The sequence below is a fragment of the Chrysemys picta genome, chromosome 12 (assembly GCF_011386835.1).
Source record: "Chrysemys picta bellii isolate R12L10 chromosome 12, ASM1138683v2, whole genome shotgun sequence".
Lineage (NCBI taxonomy): Eukaryota > Metazoa > Chordata > Testudines > Emydidae > Chrysemys > Chrysemys picta.
This window is the reverse complement of record NC_088802.1, coordinates 30,069,171-30,090,821: the sequence shown is the minus strand read 5'-3', so window position 1 is coordinate 30,090,821 and position 21,651 is coordinate 30,069,171. Positions and strand designations below refer to the sequence as shown.

The following is a 21,651-nucleotide window of genomic DNA, read 5'->3' as shown; positions in this document are numbered from 1 at the left end:
CCAGCTCCCTGACCCCATGGGCGGCGGGGGATTCTTCAGCTCCCGACCACCACAGGCTGAAGTCACATAGGTCACTGGAAGTCATGGATTCCGTGACTTCCTCAACCTCCGTGACTATATTGAGGCCTTAGTTAACAACAACATTTTTTCTCCCTCCTCCTTATAACAACCTTTTATGTACTTGAAAATTATCATGTCCCCCCTCAGTCTTCTCTTTTCTTCTTCAGACTAAACTAACCCAGTTTTTTCAACCTTCCCTCGGAGGTCATGTTTCTAGATATTTAATCGTTTTTGTTGTTCTCCTTTGGATTTTCTCCAAATTGTCCACATCTTTCCTAAATTGTGGCATCCAGAAGTGGGCACAATACTCCAGTTGAGGCCTAATCAGCGCAGAGTAGAGCAGAAGAATTTATTTTTGTGGCTTGTTTACAACATTCCTGCTGATATATCCCAGAATGATGTTCTCTTTTGTTTTTTCTTTCATGACAGTGTTACATTGTTGACACCTGTTTAGCTTGTTATCCACTCTAACCCCCAGATCCCTTTTGACAGTACTCTTTCTTAGGCAGTCATTTCCCATTTTGTATCTGTGGAATTGATTGATCCTTCCTAACTGAAGTACTTTACATTTGTCCTTATTGAATTTCATCCTATATACTTCAGACCATTTCTCCAGATTGTCCAGATCATTTTGAATTTTAATCCTATCCTCCAAAGCACCTGTAACCCCTCCCATCTTGGTATTGTTTTAAAACTTTATAAGTGTACTCTCTGTGCCATTATCTAAATTATTAATGAAGATACTGAACAGAACTGGATTCAGGCCCAATCTCTGCAGGAACCCATTTAATATGGCCTTCCAGCTTGACTGTGAACACTTCCAGCTTGACTGTGAACACCAACATCTACTCTCTAGGAATCATTTTCCAACCAGGTATGCACCCACTTTATAATAGCTCCATCAAGGCTGTATTTCCTAGTTTATTTATGATAAGGTCATGTGAGACTGTATCAAAAGCTTTACTAAAATAAAGATATACCACATTTCAACTTCCCCCTATCCACAAGGCTTGTTACCCTATCAAAGAAACCTATTAGTTTGCTTTGACATGGTTTGTTCTTGACAAATCCATGTTCACTGTTGTTTATCACCTTATTATCTTCTAGGTGTTTGCAAATGGATTTCTTAATAATTTCTCCACTATCTTTCCAAGTACTGAAGTTAAGATGACTGGTCTGTAATTCCCCAGGTTCTCCTTATTCCCCTCTTCATAGATTGGCCTTACATTTGCCCTCTTCCTGTCTCCCATCTTCCTTGAGTTTTTTAAGATAATTTATAATTGCTCAGCTATCTCCTCAGTCCGCTCCTTGAGTATTCTAGGGTGTATTTCATCAGAACCTGCCAATTTGAAGACATCTAACTTTTCTATGTAATTTTTTAACTTTTTCTTTCCCTATTTGAGCCTGAGATCCTACCTCATTTTCACTGGCCTTCACTATGTTAGATGTTTGATTGATACTAAAATTTTTGGTGAAAACTGAAACAAAAAAAGAATGTAGCACTTCTGTCATTTCCACAATTTCTTTTATTATCTTTCCCCATCATTGAGTAATCGGCCTTTCCTGTCCTTGGTCTTCTGCTTGTTTCTAATATATTGATATAATTGATATAATGTTCGCTCTTGTGCCTTTAATAATGTCTCTTGGATAAACTACCAACTCTCTTGAACAGTTTTTCCTTAGACATGCTTCCCATATGATCTTACGTACCAGCTCTTTAGTCTGCTGTTTTTCCTCCTATCATTCTTTAGAATAATGAACTCTACCATTTCATGATCACTTTCACCCAAGTTGTCTTCCACTTCCAAATTCCTCCCTATTTGTCAAAAATCAACTCTAGAACAGCTCTCTTCCTTAGTTGCTTTCCCCACTTTCTGAAATAAAAAAATGATTCCAATACATTCCAGGAACTTGCTGGACAGTCTGTGCCCTATTGTGTTATTATCCCAACACATGTCTGGATAGTTGATGCCCCCCATCATCATCAACTCCTGTGCTTTTTATGTTTTTGTTATTAAAAAAAAAACTCATCCACCTCTTCTTCCTGTTTAGGCGGTCTCTTGTAGACCCCTACCATGACACCACCCTTATTTTTTACCCCTTTTATTCTTACCCGGAGACTTTCAACAAGTCTGTCTCCTCTCTCCATCTCAACCTCAGTCCAAGTATATACATCTTTGATACATATGGCCACACCTCCTTCCTTTTTTCCCTGCCTGTCCTTCCTGAGCAAGCTCTACCCTTCTTTACCAATATTCCAGTCATGTGTATTATCCCACAATGTTTCTGTGATGGCAACTATGTCATAGTTGTAATTATTCACTAGTCTTTCCTGTTTATTACCCATACTTCTTGCATTAGTATACAGATATATAAGATACTGATTTGATTTCCTTTTTATGTTCCCTCTTGTCTCTCCTTTGTCCCTGAGATAATGTCCCATGCTGCCCCCAGATTCTGACCTTTCACCCAGGTCTTAATGTTTTTGACCTACCTGTGGGCTTTTGCCTCTTGCCACTGTCAAACCTAGTTTAAAGCCCTCCTCACTAGATTATCCAGTCTGTATCCAAATATACTCTTCCCCTTCCTCAGTAAGCAGACCACATCTCCACTCAAGGGTCCTTCTTCCTAGAACATCATCCCAAGATCAAGAAAGCTTAAGTCCTCCTGGCAACATCATCCGGACAGCCATTCATTCACCTCCAGCATGCATGTGTCTCAGCCTGGGCCTCTATCCTCCACTGGAAGGATCGAAGGAACCATCACCTGAGCCCCAAATCCTTCACCCTTACTCCCAGAGCCCTGTAGTCACTTCTGATCTGCTCAGGGTCATACCTTGAAGTATCATTAGGGCCCACATGGATGAATAGCATGGGGTAGTAGTCAGTGGGGTTCTTAGGGATTGGCTTGTTTTGGCTTTGTTTTGAAATGGGATTTTCTTGATTTTTGGCTTATTTTGAAAGTCAGGGTGCTTATTTACTGCATGAAAGTTGGTAACTGTGGTGCACAGATGATCTTCAGGCTAGCCACCTCCTCATGTAGCTGTCCCACCTGCTTCCTGAGAGATTCCACCAGCAGGCACCTTTCCCACTGGATGGACTCAGCCTGGCTTTCTATGAAAGGGAAATGCAGGCCACAATCCCTGCAAATCCAGATGTGCGTGGAGGCATCCATGGTCGTGTTCTCTGTCTGTATACAGGTGCAGGTGAAGGAGACAGGAGCAGCGTTGGTACTGGTGATGTGGCCTTTCCTAACCATAGTGATTATATTCTGTCTCCCTCCCACAAACTCCCTCTCAAACTCCCCTGTTTGCTAACTCCCATTGGTCGCTTAGGGTCTGGCTTTTAAGCCCTTAACTCCTAGGTCAGCCCTACCCCCTCGTTAATCACACAGGGGGAGGGCGATCACAAGGCTGATCAAGGCTGATCAAAGATGATCAAGGAAACGAAGGCTCAAACAGTCCCCAAACACACAGTCTCAACTGACATTGCAACTTTAAAAAATCTGAAAGAGAGAGAAAAAAAAAGTCAAAAATGCAAACTGCCAAACAAGCTCACTCACCCCTAGATTAATATTCAGCATCTTGTTCAGCAGGGGGATCTCCTTCTTTGCCTCTCAAACTCCCCTGTTTGCTAGCTCCCCTTGGTCACTTAGCCTCTGGCTTTAAGCCCTTCTCTCCTAGCTCAGCCCTACCCCTCATAATCTGCTCCAATCCAGCAAAGCACTTAAGCATGAGCCTTACCTTGAAACACTTGAGCAGTGCACTTTAGGCAATCTGACTGTTCATGTGCTTAACTGTAAGCTTGTGTTGGAGTGTTTCTGGAGCAGGATAATAGTGCTCAGTGTCTTGAAAGACTGAGTCCTTAGTGACTTGCATGACATTCCAAAGAATACTGAAACTATCCATTTGGGATATTTGGGATATAACTCACTTGCTTTTTAAGTATGCAGTATTATGCAGTATTATGTAGCCGTGTTGGTCCCAGCATAGAGAGAGAAGGTGGATGAGGAAATATCTTTTAATGGACCAACTTCTGTTGGTGAGAGAGACAGGCTTTTAAGCTGCACAGAGCATTTATTCAGGTCTGGGAAAGGCATGCCCAACTGTCATAGCTAAATGCAAGGTGGAACAGATTGTTTAGCATAAGTATTTAGAACTATTATAATGGAAAATTCAAGGTAAAGGGGCCAGATAACACTTCTGCAATTAGAGGACAAAAAGAGGGGGCTAGTGGGTTACAGATTGCTGTTGTTTCTTACAACTCTTTAAGGGTATGTCTACACTACGAAATTAGTTCGAATGTATAGAAGCCGGTTTTATTGAAATCGGTTGTATACAGCCGATTGTGTGTGTCCACACATAAAATGCTCTAGGTGCTCTAGTCGGCGGACCGCGTCCACAGTACAAGGCTAGCGTCGACTTCCGGAGCATTGCACTATGGGTAGCTATCCCACAGCTATCCCACAGTTCCCGCAGTCTCTGCCACCCCTTGGAATTCTGGGTTGAGATCCCAATGCCCGGATGATGCAAAACAGTGTCGCAGGAGGTTCTGGGTACATGTCGTCAGGCCCCTCCCTCCCCCGTCACAGCAACGGCAGACAATAGATTCGCGCCTTTTTACCTGGGTTACCTGGGTTACCTGTGCAGACAACATGGAGCCCGCTCAGCTCAGCTGAGCTCACCGTCACCATATGTCCTCTGGGTGCCGGCAGACGTGGGACTGCAATGCTACACAGCAGCAGCTGCTAACTGCCTTTTGGCGGTAGACGGTGTAGCATGAGTAATAGCCGTGGGGCTGGCAGCCGTAGGGCTGCATTGCACCAGCCCCTTGCCAGGAGATGGTATATTATGACTGGTATCCATCATCGTCGTACTGGAGTGGCTGTCAATCATGGCCACCTGGGCAGACATGCTACTGTTTCGATGATGATGGCTACCAGTCGTAATATACTATTTTCTGCCAATTGCCCAGTATTGTCTGCTAAACACCCAGAAGAGGCCAAGGGCGATGCTGGGTGCTGGCGGACGTGGGGCTGGCAGACGTGGGGCTGCATTGCTACACAGCAGCAGCCCCTTGCCTTTTGGCAGACGATGGTATATTATGACTGGTAACCGTCGTCATCGTACTGGAGAGGCTATCACTCATGCTGCACCATCGGCTGCCAGCTTAAGATGTAAAAAATAGATTTGTTCTGTATTCATTTGCTTCCCCTTCCTCCGTGAAATCAACGGCCTGCTAAGCCCAGGGTTTTCAGTTTAATATTTGGGGGGAACATTCTGTGTGACAGTTGTTTGTGTTTCTCCCTGATGCACAGCCACCTGTCTTGATTTTAATTCCCTGTTCCTGTACCTGTACGCCATGTCGTCACTCGGCCCTCCCTCCCTCCCGCCCTCCCTCCTTCTCCTGGTCCATCAGATACTACTTTCGCGCCTTTTTTCTGACCAGCCAGGCGCCATAGCTAGCACTGGGATCATGGAGCCCGCTCAGATCACCGCGGCAATTATGAGCACTATGAACACCACGCGCATTGTCCTGGAGTATATGCAGAGCCAGGACATGCCAAGGCGAAACCCGGACCAGCCGAGGAGGCGATTGCAGCGCGGTGACGAGAGTGATGAGGAAATTGACATGGACATAGACCTCTCACAAGGCACAGGCCCCAGCAATGTGGAAATCATGGTGTCACTGGGGCAGGTTCATGCCGTGGAACGCCGATTCTGGGCCCGGGAAACAAGCACAGACTGGTGGGACCGCATCGTGCTGCAGGTATGGGACGATTCCCAGTGGCTGCGAAACTTTCGCATGCGTAAGGGCACTTTCATGGAACTTTGTGACTTGCTTTCCCCTGCCCTGAAACGCCAGGATACCAAGATGAGAGCAGCCCTCACAGTTGAGAAGCGAGTGGCGATAGCCCTGTGGAAGCTTGCAACGCCAGACAGCTACCGGTCAGTCGGGAATCAATTTGGAGTGGGCAAATCTACGGTGGGGGCTGCTGTGATCCAATTTGCCAGGGCAATGAAAGACCTGGTGATAGCAAGGGTAGTGACTCTGGGTAACGTGCAGTCAATAGTGGATGGTTTTGCTGAAATGGGATTCCCAAACTGTGGCGGGGCCATAGACGGAACCCATATCCCTATCTTGTCACCGGAGCACCAAGCCACCGACTATGTAAACCGCAAGGGGTACTTTTCAATGCTGCTGCAAGCCCTGGTGGATCACAAGGGACGTTTCACCAACATCAACGTGGGATGGCCGGGAAAGGTACATGATGCTCGCATCTTCAGGAACTCTGCTCTGTTTCGAAAGCTGGAGGAAAGGACTTTCCTCCCAGACCAGAAAGTAACCATTGGGGATGTTGAAATGCCTATCGTGATCCTTGGGGACCCAGCCTACCCCTTAATGCCATGGCTCATGAAGCCGTACACAGGCAGCCTGGACAGGAGTCAGGACCTGTTCAACTACAGGCTGAGCAAGTGCCGAATGGTGGTGGAATGTGCATTTGGACGTTTAAAAGCGCGCTGGCGCAGCTTACTGACTCGCTCAGACCCCATTGTTATTGCTGCTTGCTGTGCGCTCCACAATATCTGTGAGAGTAAGGGGGAGACCTTTATGGCGGGGTGGGAGGTTGAGGCAACTCGCCTGGCCGCTGATTACGCGCAGCCAGACACCAGGGCGGTTAGAGGAGCACAGCAGGGCGCGGTGCGCATCAGAGAAGCTTTGAAAACGAGTTTTGTGACTGGCCAGGCTACTGTGTGAAACTTCCGTTTGTTTCTCCTTGATGAACCCTCCAACCCCCCCCCGACCCAGTTCACTCTACTTCCCTGTAAACCAACCACCCCACCCCACCCTCCCCTCCCGCTTACAGAGGCAATAAAGTCATTGTTTTTTCACATTCATGCATTCTTTATTAGTTCCTCACAGAAGTAGGGGGATAATTGCCAAGGTAGCCTGGGATGGGTGGGGGAGGAGGGATGGAAAAGGACACACTGCATTTTAAAACTTTAACTCTTATTGAAGGCCAGCCTTCTGATGCTTGGGCGATCATCTGGGGTGGAGTGACTGGGTGGACGGAGGCCCCCCCACCGTGTTCTTGGGCGTCTTGGTGAGGAGGCTATGGAACTTGGGGAGGAGGGCTGTTGGTTACACAGGGGCTGTAGCGGCGGTCTCTGCTCCTGCTGCCTTTCCTGCAACTCAACCATACGCTCGAGCATATCAGTTTGATGCTCCAGCAGACGGAGCATTGCCTCTTGCCGTCTGTCTGCAAGCTGACGCCACCTATCGTCTTCAGCCCGCCACTTGCTCTGTTCTTCCCGCGATTCAGCCCGCCACCTCTCCTCTCGTTCATATTGGGCTTTTCTCATCTCCGACATTGACTGCCTCCACGCATTCTGCTGTGCTCTATCAGCGTGGGAGGACATCTGCAGCTCCGTGAACATATCGTCCCTCGTCCTACGTTTTCTCTTTCTAATGTTCACGAGCCTCTGCGAAGGAGAAACATTTGCAGCTGGTGGAGGAGAAGGGAGAGGTGGTTAAAAAAGACACATTTTAGAGAACAATGGGTACACTCTTTCATTACAAGGTCGCATATTTTGGCTTGCAGGCAGCCATGGTAGGCCACAGTGTTTTGGCTTTTTTAACCTTCTTAACATGCAGGAAAGGTTGCAAACAGCAGCGCATTTCCCATATCAAGGATGAATTGGGTTGTCCATTTAAAATGGGGTTTCAATGTAAAAGGAGGGGCTGCGGTTTCCCGGTTAACATGCGGCACAAACACAAGTAAACCACCCCCCCCCCCCCACACACACGATTCTCTGGGATGATCACTTCACCCCTCCCCCCACCGCGTGGTTAACAGCGGGGAACATTTCTGGTCAGAAGAGCAGGAACGGGCGCCTCTGAATGTCCCCTTAATAAAATCACCCCATTTCAACCAGGAGAGCTTTCTGGAGATGTCCCTGGAGGATTTCCACTCCATCCCCATACACGTTAACAGACTTTTCCAGTAGATGTACTGGCCGTGATTGCCAGGGCAAATTAATCATTAAACACGCTTGCTTTTTTTTTGTAATGTTTACAAATATTTACAAAGTTACACTCACCAGAGGTCTCCTGTGTGCCCTGAGGGTCTTGGGTGAGTTCGGGGGATACTGGTTCCAGGTCCAGGGTCACAAACATATCCTGGCTGTTGGGGAAACCGGTTTCTCCGCTTCCTTGCTGCTGTGAGCTACCTACAGTACCTCCATCGTCATCTTCCTCATTCCCCGAACCGTCTTCCCTGTGTGTTTCTCCAGTGAGAGAGTCATAGCACATGGTTGGGGTAGTGGTGGCTGCACCCCCTAGGATCGCATGCAGCTCCGCGTAGTAGCGGCAAGTTTGCGGCTCTGCCCCGGACCTTCCGTTTGCTTCTCTGGCTTTGTGGTAAGCTTGCCGTAGCTCCTTAATTTTCACGCGGCACTGCTGTGTGTCCCTGTTATGGCCTCGGTCCTTCATGGCCTTGGAGATCTTTTCTAATACTTTTCCATTTCTTTTACTGCTACGGAGTTCAGCTATCACTGCTTCATCTCCCCATATGGCGAGCAGATCCCGTACCTCCCGTTCGGTCCATGCTGGAGCTCTTTTGCGATCCTGGGACTCCATCACGGTTACCTGTGCTGATGAGCTCTGCGTGGTCACCTGTGCTCTCCACGCTGGGCAAACAGGAAATGAAATTCAAACATTCGCGGGTCTTTTCCTGTCTACCTGGTCAGTGCATCTGAGTTGAGAGTGCTGTCCAGAGCGGTCACAATGAAGCACTGTGGGATAGCTCCCGGAGGCCAATAACGTCGAATTCCGTCCACACTACCCCAATTCCGACCCGCAAAGGCCGGTTTTATCGCTAATCCCCTCGTCGGAGGTGGTGTAAAGAAACCGGTTTAAAGGACCCTTTAAGTCGAAAGAAAGGGCTTCGTTGTGTGGACGTGTCCAGGCTTAATTCGGTTTAACGCTGCTAAAGTCGACCTAAACCCGTAGTGTAGACCAGGCCTAAGATCATTTGGGCAGGAACAGTCTTTTTGTTCCAAGTTTATATAGCACCTAGCATAATTGAGTCCTGGTCCATACTATGGGTTTCTAGGCAATATGATAATACAAATAATAAAAAATAGTCATTTATAATTATCCTAAAAGTTCCCTAATACAGCAAAGTATTTAAGTGCCTGCTTAAATTTAAGTAAGTAAACTGATCTCATCGGGGCTACTCATATAGTTCAGGTTAATCTCAAATGTAAATGATTTTCAGGAGCAGAGTTCTTGGCATCTTGTAGGATCCAGTGCTAGAAAAACTAGAAATTCAGCAGGTAAAAGGGCAGAATGGCTCATATGCCATAAAAAACTCAGGACAAAAAGACAGTGTTTATGTGGGGAAGGTGAGGTGGGGAGAAAGTCAGAACCTGTGAGAAACAAACCAACTACCTGCATTCTTAAAGGGTTTTAGAAATGACAATAAAACAATACAAACGATTTAAAAATACAAAATAGCAATGAGCAAGTTCTGACCCTGAATCAATTTAAATTATTTTATAATTTAAAAATTATTTACTGTATCTTACTCCTTATTTTTCAGGTAATTCATGGATGAGGAATGTAAATTGGACAAATCTGAAGGAGAACTGCATACGTTCTGAGTACCCGGTCAAAAGAGGGCTCTGTTTTACATTAACTGAACTGTCCCACATTTTATTATTCATATTTGGAATATGTATTCTTCCAGGTTAGCTTTCTTACTGTTTATTTTGATCATAATCGGTGGAAGTAAATTTTAAAATTAACAAAGATCTTTCTAAATGTTACAATGTCGCTTCTTGTAATCTTCTGCACATACATAGTAGAGCACTTTAGAGCACTGTGAACATGGAAAACTTTAGAAAAGTCCTCTCAAGTGAAAAATACATATGGAAAATAAGTGACACCAAATTAGGCAGATAGACAGCACCATCAATGATAACTTCGGCTGCAGAAACTAAATAGCTGAGTATGGTCAGACCCCCTAATTAGTGACCGGCTCCCAATACAGTCATATGATTACACAAAAAGTAATGTTGGGATGGAGTCAGACTCTGACAAGGAAAGAAAATGAATGAATCAGCAGTAAAAGAAACAATCTCTAGGTCTTGTGTGACAGCAGACACAGATAGTAAATAATAATTTGTCTCCACACTGTCAGCTGTAACCCACGGGAGGTAGCCTGTGGGAAAGGGCAGTGACCTCCCAGGTGCATAACCTCACAGAATCCTCAGGTGAATGTGTAAACCCAGATACTGCAACATCCCTTTGGTGACACATAGGGCTAGCCTACACTACCAGCCCGGATCGGCGGGTAGAAATCGATCTCTCGGGGATCGATTCATCGCGTCTCATCTAGACGGATAAATCGATCCCTGAAATGATGCGTGTACTCCCACCACGTCAGGAGGAGTAAGCGCCGTTGACAGGGGAGCTGCGGTGGTTGTTTTGCCGCCATCCTCACAGCAGGGTAAGTCGAATAGGATACGTTGAATTCAGCTACGCTATTCGCGTAGCTGAATTTGCGTATCTTAAATCGATCCCCCCCCAAGTGTAGACCTAGCCTTAGTCTCTCCTCCCACACCCACCTCCCCATGGGTGGAACCAAGGCTTTGCTCACTCCCTATCTCTCGCCAACTCTCTTGGGCACCATTCACCCCTGGGTAGTAGATAGAAAAGTATAAGGACTATGGTCTGAACACGGGGGTATTAATCCTCCTAGGCCCTTTAGCAGCCATGCAAGAGGGATGTTTGTTAGCCCCTCTCCCCTCTGTGCACCTCTGTGAGAGTGAGGCAGAATCTAGCACTAAATGTGGCTCCATTCTACTGACCTTAACACTGCAGGAATACTGCCTGATTAACTTGTGTGCATACAAATTACTAAAATGTACATAATATACCGTCTGGTTATATTTTTAAGCTCGGGCTGCACCAAAGGGGATCAGTGATTACACTAGTAAGTAATGTGAGAATTCCTTGTGTGCTATATGTGTATTATCTCCATGTTATTTTCACAAAGAGATGCATTTAGTTTGGGGAATTAAATCTGCATTGGGGCGAATTCCACCCACAAAGAACAGTGTTACTACAAGTGCACAATTTTACAGTACCAGTCTATTTAACAATTAATTACTGAATTAAAACTTTGCACCCTTTGGGCCTGATTCAGTGTCCTTTAAAGTCAATGGGACTTCACTGGACTTTGGACCAGGTGTTTAGTTAATAGCAACCTTTTTTTGTAAGGTACTTTTGGGGGACAGAGGTAATGAACCAGGATTTGGATTCTTATTTAATGATGTCATGTGAGTGTACATAAAAATGGGGTGAACTTGGTAAACTTATGTTTCTGTTATAGATAACGTTCCAGAGATGAGCTCCTTTTATCCATACTGTAGTTATATTGTAAATTCAGTGCATCTTTAGTGTCTGTCTGGGTAAATTCTAGATGTGAATATGACATTTCTATTATAAACCTGTATTTCTTGTGTACCATTGTAATCTTCTACTGTTGTATAGGGCATTATGAATGCTAATATACTAGTGAAAAAATACACACTTCAGTCACATTTTGCTCACCTTATCATCTGTTCTTTTCCAGCTTCTTTCAAATATCCTCCAAACATGACAACTACTGGTAAGTGAAATTGTAAACTGTGAAGAATATCATGGTTTGTGGGACCAATAACAGAAGCTGGAGGATCAGAACAAAGACAGTAATTAATACATTTCATTTTACACTATTTTTTCACACCATAGTTACTTTGTAGTTTTATTTTAAAATATACACACCTACCAAAAAATGTATCAAAAAGTATAACTTTGGAGTAAATATAGTGTAAATGCAACATAATTAATTTATCTGGATTCTACCAAACCAAAACAACCTCCAGTCTAATCAATACCATACACATAGCTGGAGACTTTCATAGACACAAATGGAGTTAAGCATCCAACTCTCATTAACTTCCAATGGGAGTTGGGAGCCTAAATGCCTTTACTGCTTTTGAAAATCTCCCCCAAAATAAACAAGAGAGGTAATCAGAGTACCAATGATGGGAGGAAGTGGTCTGAGACCAAAAAAATGTTTTTGCCCCTGTGCCGAAGAAAAGTGGGCATTCCTAACATGCACACACCCAGCATTGCATTGTCCTCCTCCAATGTGTTTGACGAGGTGGTTGTGATTAAAAGGAAAAGAGGGGATGAGGGAAGAATATAATGACCAGTAAGGGGCAGAGGACATGACAAATTCTTTTGCCCCGTCACAGGAGGTAAATGAAGAGGATTCAGAAGTGCTGTGCTTATTATCTGAGAATAGGAAGTCCTATCCAGCTGAGTATTCAGGGCTTCATTTCTAAACTGGGAAAGGGTGTGATGAGAACCTCTGATTAGAACTGGACCAAAACAAGAAAAGGAATATAAATCTGCTGCAAAATGGAGGGTAGGTGAGAGGAGGGAAGAAGGTGAGAGGAGGAAAGAAGGGGAAGGGCTGGCACTGCAAGGAAATAAGATGTTACCACACTGCATGACTCCAGTTCATGGAGCTGGCAGATGCCAGAGTTTCCTCACCTGACACCTCTTCAATATGGAGGCCTGCAAAGGTTCTGATGATGCACCCCATGCAATATGCAGCTACCACATAATGCAGCAACACCCTGAGCAGTTCACCTGCTTGGGGAGAGAGAGGCTGTCCTCTACTAGAACAAGGACAATGGCAGGCTCTGGAATGGGTTGGATTGTACAGTGCCTAGCAGAATGGGGTTCTGGTCTGTGACTAGGGTTCCTGGGTACTCTAGTAACACAAGCAAATAATAATAAGGGAAATACTGACATTCAGAGATGCAGCATCTCCCTGAGAGAAACAGAGGCAGGAGTGAGTGTGAATCATGGAGATCCCATCTGTTTTGACTGGCATCTGTTTTCTGCCATGCAGAACCAAAGGATCCATGCCTCAGTCCAAAGCTGAGGGAGGGAGGAGAGCGAGATGCCCTCTAGGGGGCAGGAAGGCCCTGGAAAGAGGAGAGTGGTTTCTCAAGGAGAGAGATTTTGTATTTCTTGATCAGAGCCCCCTGTTAGCTGGCTTTCCCTCTGTTTTAACTCTGGCCTTCCCACATGCAGGCTATTTTGAGGTTTTAATATCCTAGCAAAGGAACGTCTTCTTAAAGAGGACCTAAAAAGGGGCGAAGGGGAGCTGGCTTTTCTTCCCTTTTTAGCATCTAAATAATAGATAAAGTAGGCCTTCATTTTTATTTATTTATTCTTATGCTTGCATTTTTACATGACAAATTCCAGCCCGGCCTAGGCTGGAAGATTCTATGATAACTGAGAAAGTAGTGTAATTATGACATCAAAAGAGCCAAGATTGTGAAAGTCAAACAGTTGAGAAAGAAAGGGATTTTTATTCAGGCAGTTTAAAATACATTGGCTTTTGTTTGTTATTGTTGATATCTATTTAACCTCAATGACTAACATTTTGGAGAAAAGACTTTCTTTGTTAAAGAGCCAATACCCTAATTCCGTTGACTGCAGCATGTGTATGTATCTTCTAAGACCCTTGACAAATCTTCTAGAAAACTAGGGAGATCAGAGTTGATATTGCTGTTACTCTGATATTTCTAAGATAAAAGCAAGCAGGAATAAAATAAAAATACTTTGAGGCCATGTATATACAGCATGAAATGTGTGTGGGAGGAAGATCCCATCTATTTTGTTTTCCAAAGTCCTTGTCAAGGTCACCCTTAAGTTTTGTCGTTTCTCATCCCCTGTAACTCTCTATAGCTAAAGTATTTTATGAAGATTTAAACTTCTACAGAATTGTACTGGATTTTGATCAGTTATTTTATTTGAATAGCTTTAAATTTAGTTCCATAAACTACAAAATGGTTAATAAACAGATATTTGAAATATATAATATATTATGGTAAAAAAATGAAAAAATCATGAATAATTTCAAAAATGGTTGCAGTCATTTTCATCCCACTGGTTTAGAAATGACAGGAACAGGAAACAGTCTCCAAAGAACAAGACAAAGTGCTGCTTGTGCTGAGTTTTTTGTGAGTGTGGACAACTGAGAAGCTGAGAAGGAAAAGGAGGAGAAAAGGGCCTCTTGAGATCAACATGTAGTCCTGGGGGAGAGGGAAGTGAGGTGACCCAGTAGGAGAAGGCCCTATCTTTTCATGAACAGGCCTTCCTGCCCCCTAGAGGGCATCTCGCTCTCCTCCCTCCCTCAGCCTTCTTCTGCTGGATGAGAGGAGTTAAGGAGTTAAGTTAACCTCTTCTGTTTAAAATAATAATAATACAAATATAAGTTAAGAGGGCTTCTCAGGACAGTGTGCAAAGGGAGAGATTTGTCCAATCCTGTGTTCCCCCTACGCGTGTTTTGTCCATGGTTAGTGGAGCCTGAGAGCACTGCATGTAAGGGAGCTCTCAAACAATACACATAGCATCACTTTCCCCAGCCCTCTCCTCCTTGGGCCACTGTTGGGGGACTTTGTCCAATTCCATCTATGTTGCTGGCCCTGTCTGGGGCTACTACCTCCTTCACCTCATTGGCCATGGAAGGGGCCATGGGAGGTGTGCCTTCCTCCATTTCTGTTTTCTGAAGGGCACACAGCACCAAATGCAGCAAAGTCCCTACACATGGAACATGCATTTCTAAGGCAGAGCTGTTGCCAATGTGGCAGGACAGATGTAGGCCTGGACCTCACTTCTGCTTTATGGTCCTGAACTGGGCCAGAAACAGTGTTACAACAGTGAGCTATTCCTGGCATGGCAACAGCCCTGGAAAGGAGACTACCCTCCTCTAGGTATGTTGTAAATTCTGTGCTTCTGTGGTGTCCATCCATGTGAAGGCTAGATATTGATATGAAATTTCTATTGTAAACCCATATTCTCTGTAAAAAAAATCTACTTTGATATGAATTATCAACTGTAATAAATATCAGTCATCCATCGAATCTACAAGAGACATCGTCATCAACTGTACTACATTAATGAAGAACTATGCATTTTATCTACATTTTCCCCACCTTCCTATCCATTTGTTTTCCAGCTCCTCTTCCACATCCTACAATCATAAATTCCAGTGTTAATGGTAAGTGAAACTTTAATCTGTGAAAAATATCATGATGTGTGACACAAATAGCAGATCATGGAGGATCTGAATAGAAATGGCAAATACTAGCACCTCCCCCAGGAGAAACAGAGGCAGGACTGAGTGTGCCCAGCAGACATCCCTGGGATGACTGGGATCAGGTATTCTCTGCTGTGTAGCACCACAGGATCCATGCCTCAGCCCTTAGCTGTGTGATGTGGGGGAGAAGGATGCCCACAAGAGGAACAGGAGGGCCCTGGATGAGGGAGACAGTGTGCATAAGGATGGAGAGAATTTTTTTGTTTTCTTTTGTTCCTCTCCTCAGCCTGTTGAGAGCTATCTCTCCATCAGTTCCAAATCTGAACTTGCCACATGTGGAATACTTTGTCGTTTTAGTATTGTAGAAAAAGGACTGCCTGTTACAGGTGATCTCTGGTGTATGGAGAACTAGTGGAATAGCTACACCACAAGAGCTAAAAAAGCAAACAATGAGTTGTTGAGAGGGAAAGAGATTTTTAAATTAGACTGTTTAATTTTTTTATTTGGTGTTTTCTTTTAACACCTGTTTAATTGCAGTGACTAGGTAAAATTTGGGAGAAAGTAAATTTTATTTAAAGGTTTTACAAGCTCAAAAATGCATCTTCTGAGACAAAAGCAAATCCATTAGCAACACCCAGAGTTGCCATTATTATTTATTATTATTTACTATTAATCATGTATATTGTGGTCATGCCTAACAGGCATCCAAGAATGGGGCCTCATAGTGCTTGGCACTACACAAAGACAGAGTATCAGACAGTCCTGTCCCAAAGAACCAACAATCTAACAAGTCCAGACAGAGACGTAGTGGGGGAAAGGCAGCAGTGAAAGTAGGGCAGTCTGGTCCAGTATGCCGTACCAGCAAGATATTTACAGCCAGCATGGTGTACCAGAAAGACAGAGGAGGAGCAGAACGTGGGGCTGCTGGGTGGCCCCACACTGGCAGCTCCTCTGGTGCAGCTGTACCACCTCCAGCCCCACCCCCTGCCCTTCCATGGAGCTGCAGCTCCTCCACCTGTACAGCAGCCCCACTGGAGGACAGGGCTGGGGGGACAGGGCTGGGGGCAGTACAGCCGCTGGAGGTCCTCCCCAGGTAATGTGGGCTGGATCATTGGGAGGGGATGGGGAGAGCATGGGGGCCCCGGGCTGGGAGTGGAGAGGGGTCACATGGAGGCTACCGTGGGAGGTCACGTGCCCCCCTTTAGCTGGTGCCCCACAGTGTACCGGTAAGAGATGGATTCTACTTGCACCACTGGGGAAGGGGTATGATAACCAGCAGAGTAAAACAGTGTGATAGCAGCAAATGGCATGTTAGTGCCACTATGTTCTTTCTTTCTTTCTTTCTTTCTTTCTTTCTTTCTTTCTTTCTTTCTTTCTTTCTTTCTTTCTTTCTTTCTTTCTTTCCATTAGGAGGGGATCAACTATAAGTTAAGGGGCAGGGATGTTAAAAGGAGGGGAGTGAGGGAGACAAGACAGTGGAGTAGAGGAGAGTAAATGGGGGCAGGTGTGCAGTGAGTCTGGGGGCACAGATTGTGAGGGAGAGGACGGGAGGGGTTGGAATGAACAGCAAGTCAGCATAGGACAGATAATCTTCCTTCTCCCCCTCTTCTCTTCCCCCATTTTGTGTGGAATTAGGCAGCCTTTGAGCACATTTACTGCATTGGGCCCTAGAGTGGGCTCATGGATGGCTCTGGGGTTAGGCAGGAGGAGGGCATCTGGGCACTTCAGGTGAGGCAGCAGTGCACACACCCAGGGCCAAAACATCAGCAGTTAGGGAACTCGTTTACTGTACTAACATGGACCCTGAGTGAGTTTAGGCATCATCATGGTTTGGCGGCAGCCAAACAGGAGCTTAGTGGGTCGCAGTATCACCTAAAATGGGACTTAGGCATCTACGCCAAGCTACTGGTTCTGCAAGCACATGTTTAATTTTATTACCAGTAGTCCCATTGAAATCAATTAACACTAAGCACACGCATAACTGTTTGCAGGATTGGGACCTTAGACAGATAAAATAGTTTCTTTCTTAAAAGGTTTGTGCTGCTCTATAAGGTGATGTTACAGCTTCAGGTCTTGTGTGAATCAGGACTAAGCCTTTGTGTTCACTATGAATTATTTCCTTTCTCTCCAAAAAGGAAGAAAAATCTATCCATGTTGTTTTTCTCTTTTGCATCACTAATGTGAGCTCTTTGAGCAATTTTTTATATCTGAAATGGAAATATATTTCTAACAATATAGGACAGTAATTGGAATTTGTGATAATTCTTGGATGATTCTTTGCCACAAATTGGATCTATATACCAATTCTGGCACTAGTTGGCCTTACTTGCATCATCGCTGCCACCATCCTGTTGAAGAAATGTAAGCGGGAACATTGTGGTAAGGGTACGCACCTTAAACACTATGGATTGTTATAATCTATTTTGAATGTATTTTGGAAACTAGCAGAAATTTTGTTCTAAAATTGTTACTATTGCTGAGATCATACCGTCCTGTGATGGCAAATGAATTTGATGTATTAAATGTCAAAGACATCACTTTAACAGTCATTCTATGAGTGGCTTCTGCATCTTCCCACTGTAGGATCGAGGCCTGTGTGCTGGGAAGTACCGTAAAGTTCTGGAAGGCAGAGTCTGCAGAGGTCGCTCACCCTTCTCTTCCCTCTCATACCAGAGCGTTCAGAGGTTGTAAAGGGGGTGCAGCCCAACTGCTGTTGAGCTCCTTCCTACTGAAGAAAGTGCAGCGAGCTTGGATCAACCATGCGCAAAATCCTCAATGCTTCTGTCATCATTGTTCTCTCTCTCTGCCCTTCAGAGGCAAATGCTGTTTATAATAGATCAATTGTTACTTAGTCTGATTTCCTATAGGGAAAGAAAAGAAAAGTAGATGCCTATCCAGCATGGGCTTTGTCTGGACCCTCAGAAGTGGGAGGGCTACCTCGCAAACCCCTTGCACACCTCTCAGATCCAGTTGGTTTAAGTCTGGTCATCTGTGAGACCAGGATTCATTTAAGGATCAACTCACCATCAAGGTCCCTGGATTAGTTCAGGTTGACCTAGGAGGCCTGGCCATGTGACCGAAGTTGCTCTGGTCTCTGGATCTGTCTCTCAAAGGATACGGGGCCGCAAAATTTGGATCTGGCAGCTAGACCTGGATCTGGGGCCACAAAACCCAAATCCTGCAGCAGACCATGGAGCCACAGCCACAAAGCCTTGATCAGGCAGTCAGGCCTGAGGGACTGCCAATGCAGTACTGCCAAGGAGGGTTCCAACTGCCTTGGATACAACCAGCATGATGATCCAACAACGTTGACACAGGCAAGTCCCTTGTCTAGTGGCTCCGGAACACTGAAGCCCGTAGATCTGCCCGGGTCATTGGAGTCTGGTACTGCAGTCTACACTTTTTAGAGTCTTTGGAGATCTTTGGAGATCTGCTGATTCTGTGCCTAACATACTGGTTTGAACAAACTGACCCAGTGTGCTGGTCCTCACAACACTTGAGAGGGGAACCCATTACAAGCTTCAGATCAGATGTGGAATAGGGGATAACTCAGTTATAAGATGGTGTCTTCACCCAGTACTTCCTGTCTAGCCATTTTCAGATACACACACTTGGTGTCTTGCTTGTTGGGGGCATGGTTTTCCCTTCTGATGTTCCATCTCACAGACCCTCATCCTGAAAGTGAAAGGAGAGAGACAAGTCCATTCTTAGATTCTCTTACTCTCAACATCTTCTCAGCCAATTTATTTTGTTATAGAGCTTTCAATTCCCTGGATTCCAGAAGGTTTTCCAGCCGATCCCCAAAGATTTAGTGCCAGATTTTCAAAGTTTTAGGTGCCTAACAATGCGGAGAAGCACCTAGTGGGAATTTCAAAAGTGACCATGCACCTTACTCCAGAAATTAGGGGGCTAGACATTTTTGGAAATCCCAATATGTGCTTATAAGCATCTTTAGTCACATAGAATCATAGAATATCAGAGTTGGAAGGGACCTCAAGAGGTCATCTAGTCCAACCCCCTGCTCAAAGCAGGACCAATTCCCAGCTAAATCATCCCAGCCAGGGCTTTGTCAAGCCGGGCCTTAAAAACCTCCAAGGAAGGAGACTCCACCACCTCCCCAGGTAACGCATTCCAGTGTTTCACCACCCTCCCAGTGAAATAGTTTTTCCTGATATCCAACCTGGACCTCCCCCACTGCAACTTGAGACCATTGCTCCTTGTTCTGTCATCTGCCACCACTGAGAACAGCCGAGCTCCATCCTCTTTGGAACCCCACTTCAGGTAGTTGAAGGCTGCTATCAAATCCCCCCTCATTCTTCTCTTCTGGAGACTAAACCATCCCAGTTCCCTCAGCCTCTCCTCATAAGTCATGTGCTCCAGACCCTTAATCATTTTTGTTGCCCTCCGCTGGACTCTTTCCAATTTTTCCACATCCTTCTTGTAGTGTGGGGCCCAAAACTGGACACAGTATTCCAGATGAGGCCTCACCAATGTCGAATAAAGGGGAACGATCACGTCCCTCGATCTGCTGGCAATGCCCCTACTTATACAGCCCAAAATGCCGTTAGCCTTCTTGGCAACAAGAGCACACTGTTGACTCATATCCAGCTTCTTATCCACTGTGACCCCTAGGTCCTTTTCTGCAGAACTGCTACCTAGCCATTCGGTCCCTAGTCTGTAGCATTGCATGGGATTCTTCCGTCCTAAGTGCAGGACTCTGCACTTGTCCTTGTTGAACCTCATCAGGTTTTTTTCGGCCCAATCCTCTAATTTGTCTAGGTCCCTCTGTATCCGATCCCTACCCTCTAGTGTATCTACCATGCCTCCTAGTTTAGTGTCATCTGCAAACTTGCTGAGAGTGCAGTCCACACCATCCTCCAGATCATTAATAAAGATATTAAACAAAACCGGCCCCAGGACCGACCCTTGGGGCACTCTGCTTGAAACCGGCTGCCAACTAGACATGGAGCCATTGATCACTACCCGTTGAGCCCGACGATCTAGCCAGCTTTCTATCCACCTTACAGTCCATTCATCCAGCCCATACTTCTTTAACTTGGCGGCAAGAATACTGTGGGAGACCGTATCAAAAGCTTTGCTAAAGTCAAGGAATAACACATCCACTGCTTTCCCCTCATCCACAGAGCCAGTTATCTCATCATAGAAGGCAATTAGGTTAGTCAGGCACGACTTCCCCTTCGTGAATCCATGCTGACTGTTCCTGATCACTTTCCTCTCCTCTAAATGTTTCATAATTGATTCCTTGAGGACCTGCTCCATGATTTTTCCAGGGACTGAGGTGAGGCTGACTGGCCTGTAGTTCCCCAGATCCTCCTTCTTCCCTTTTTTAAAGATGGGCTCTACATTAGCCTTTTTCCAGTCATCTGGGACCTCCCCCGATCGCCATGAGTTTTCAAAAATAATGGCTAATGGCTCTGCAATCTCACCCGCCAACTCCTTTAGCACCCTCGGATGCAGCGCATCCAGCCCCATGGACTTGTGCACGTCCAGTTTTTCTAAATAGTCCCAAACCACTTGTTTCTCCACAGAGGGCTGGTCACCTTCTCCCCATGCTGTACTGCCCAGTGCAGCAATCTGGGAGCTGACCTTGTGCGTGAAGACAGAGGCAAAAAAATCATTGAGTACATTAGCTTTTTCCACATCCTCGGTCACTAGGTTGCCTCCCTCATTCAGTAAGGGGCCCACACTTTCCTTGATTTTCTTCTTCTTGATAACATACCTGTAGAAACCCTTCTTGTTACTCTTAACATCTCTTGCTAACTGCAACTCCAAGTGTGATTTGGCCTTCTTGATTTCACTCCTGCATGCCTGAGCAATATTTTTATACTCCTCCCTGGTCATTTGTCCAATCTTCCACTTCTTGTAAGCTTCTTTTTTGTGTTTAAGATCAGTAAGGATTTCACTGTTTAGCCAAGCTGGTCGCCTGCCATATTTACTATTCTTTCTACACATCGGGATGGTTTGTTCCTGCAACCTCAATAAGGATTCTTTAAAATACAGCCAGCTCTCCTGGACCCCTTTGCCCTTCATGTTATTCTCCCAGGGAATCCTGCCCATCTGTTCCCTGAGGGAGTCAAAGTCTGCTTTTCTGAAGTCCAGGGTCCGTATTCTGCTACTCTCCTTTCTTCCTTGTGTCAGGATCCTGAACTCAACCATCTCATGGTCACTGCGTCCCAGGTTCCCATCCACTTTTGCTTCCCCTACTAATTCTTCCCTGTTTGTGAGTAGCAGGTCAAGAAAAGCTCTGCCCCTAGTTGGTTCCTCCAGCACTTGCACCAGGAAATTGTCCCCTACACTTTCCAAAAATTTCCTGGATTGTCTGTGCACCACTGTATTGCTCTCCCAGCAGATATCTGGGTGATTAAAGTCTCCCATGAGAACCAGGGCCTGCGATCTAGC

The 21,651-nt window shown here is 45.3% G+C and overlaps 1 protein-coding gene across 3 annotated transcripts in view; it reads right to left on the bottom strand.

Annotated features, from left to right (window-relative positions):
* Nucleotides 1–21,651, bottom strand: part of LOC101934481 (uncharacterized) — a 71,402-nt gene that overhangs the window by 12,785 nt on the left and 36,966 nt on the right. The window contains exons 1-4 of one of the 3 annotated variants that reach the window (XM_065562582.1): nucleotides 17,720–19,523; nucleotides 11,679–11,793; nucleotides 8,162–8,749; nucleotides 6,599–7,566 (exon numbers count right to left, since the gene is read on the bottom strand). In XM_065562582.1, the coding sequence (XP_065418654.1) occupies nucleotides 7,064–7,566; nucleotides 8,162–8,699 (1,041 nt within the window). In that variant the 5' untranslated portion in view covers nucleotides 8,700–8,749; nucleotides 11,679–11,793; nucleotides 17,720–19,523 and the 3' untranslated portion in view covers nucleotides 6,599–7,063. Of the gene's footprint in view, nucleotides 1–6,598; nucleotides 7,567–8,161; nucleotides 8,750–11,678; nucleotides 11,794–17,719; nucleotides 19,533–21,651 lie in introns of those variants that run through there. The other 2 variants (XM_065562583.1, XR_509664.4) reach the window with 2 other exon arrangements.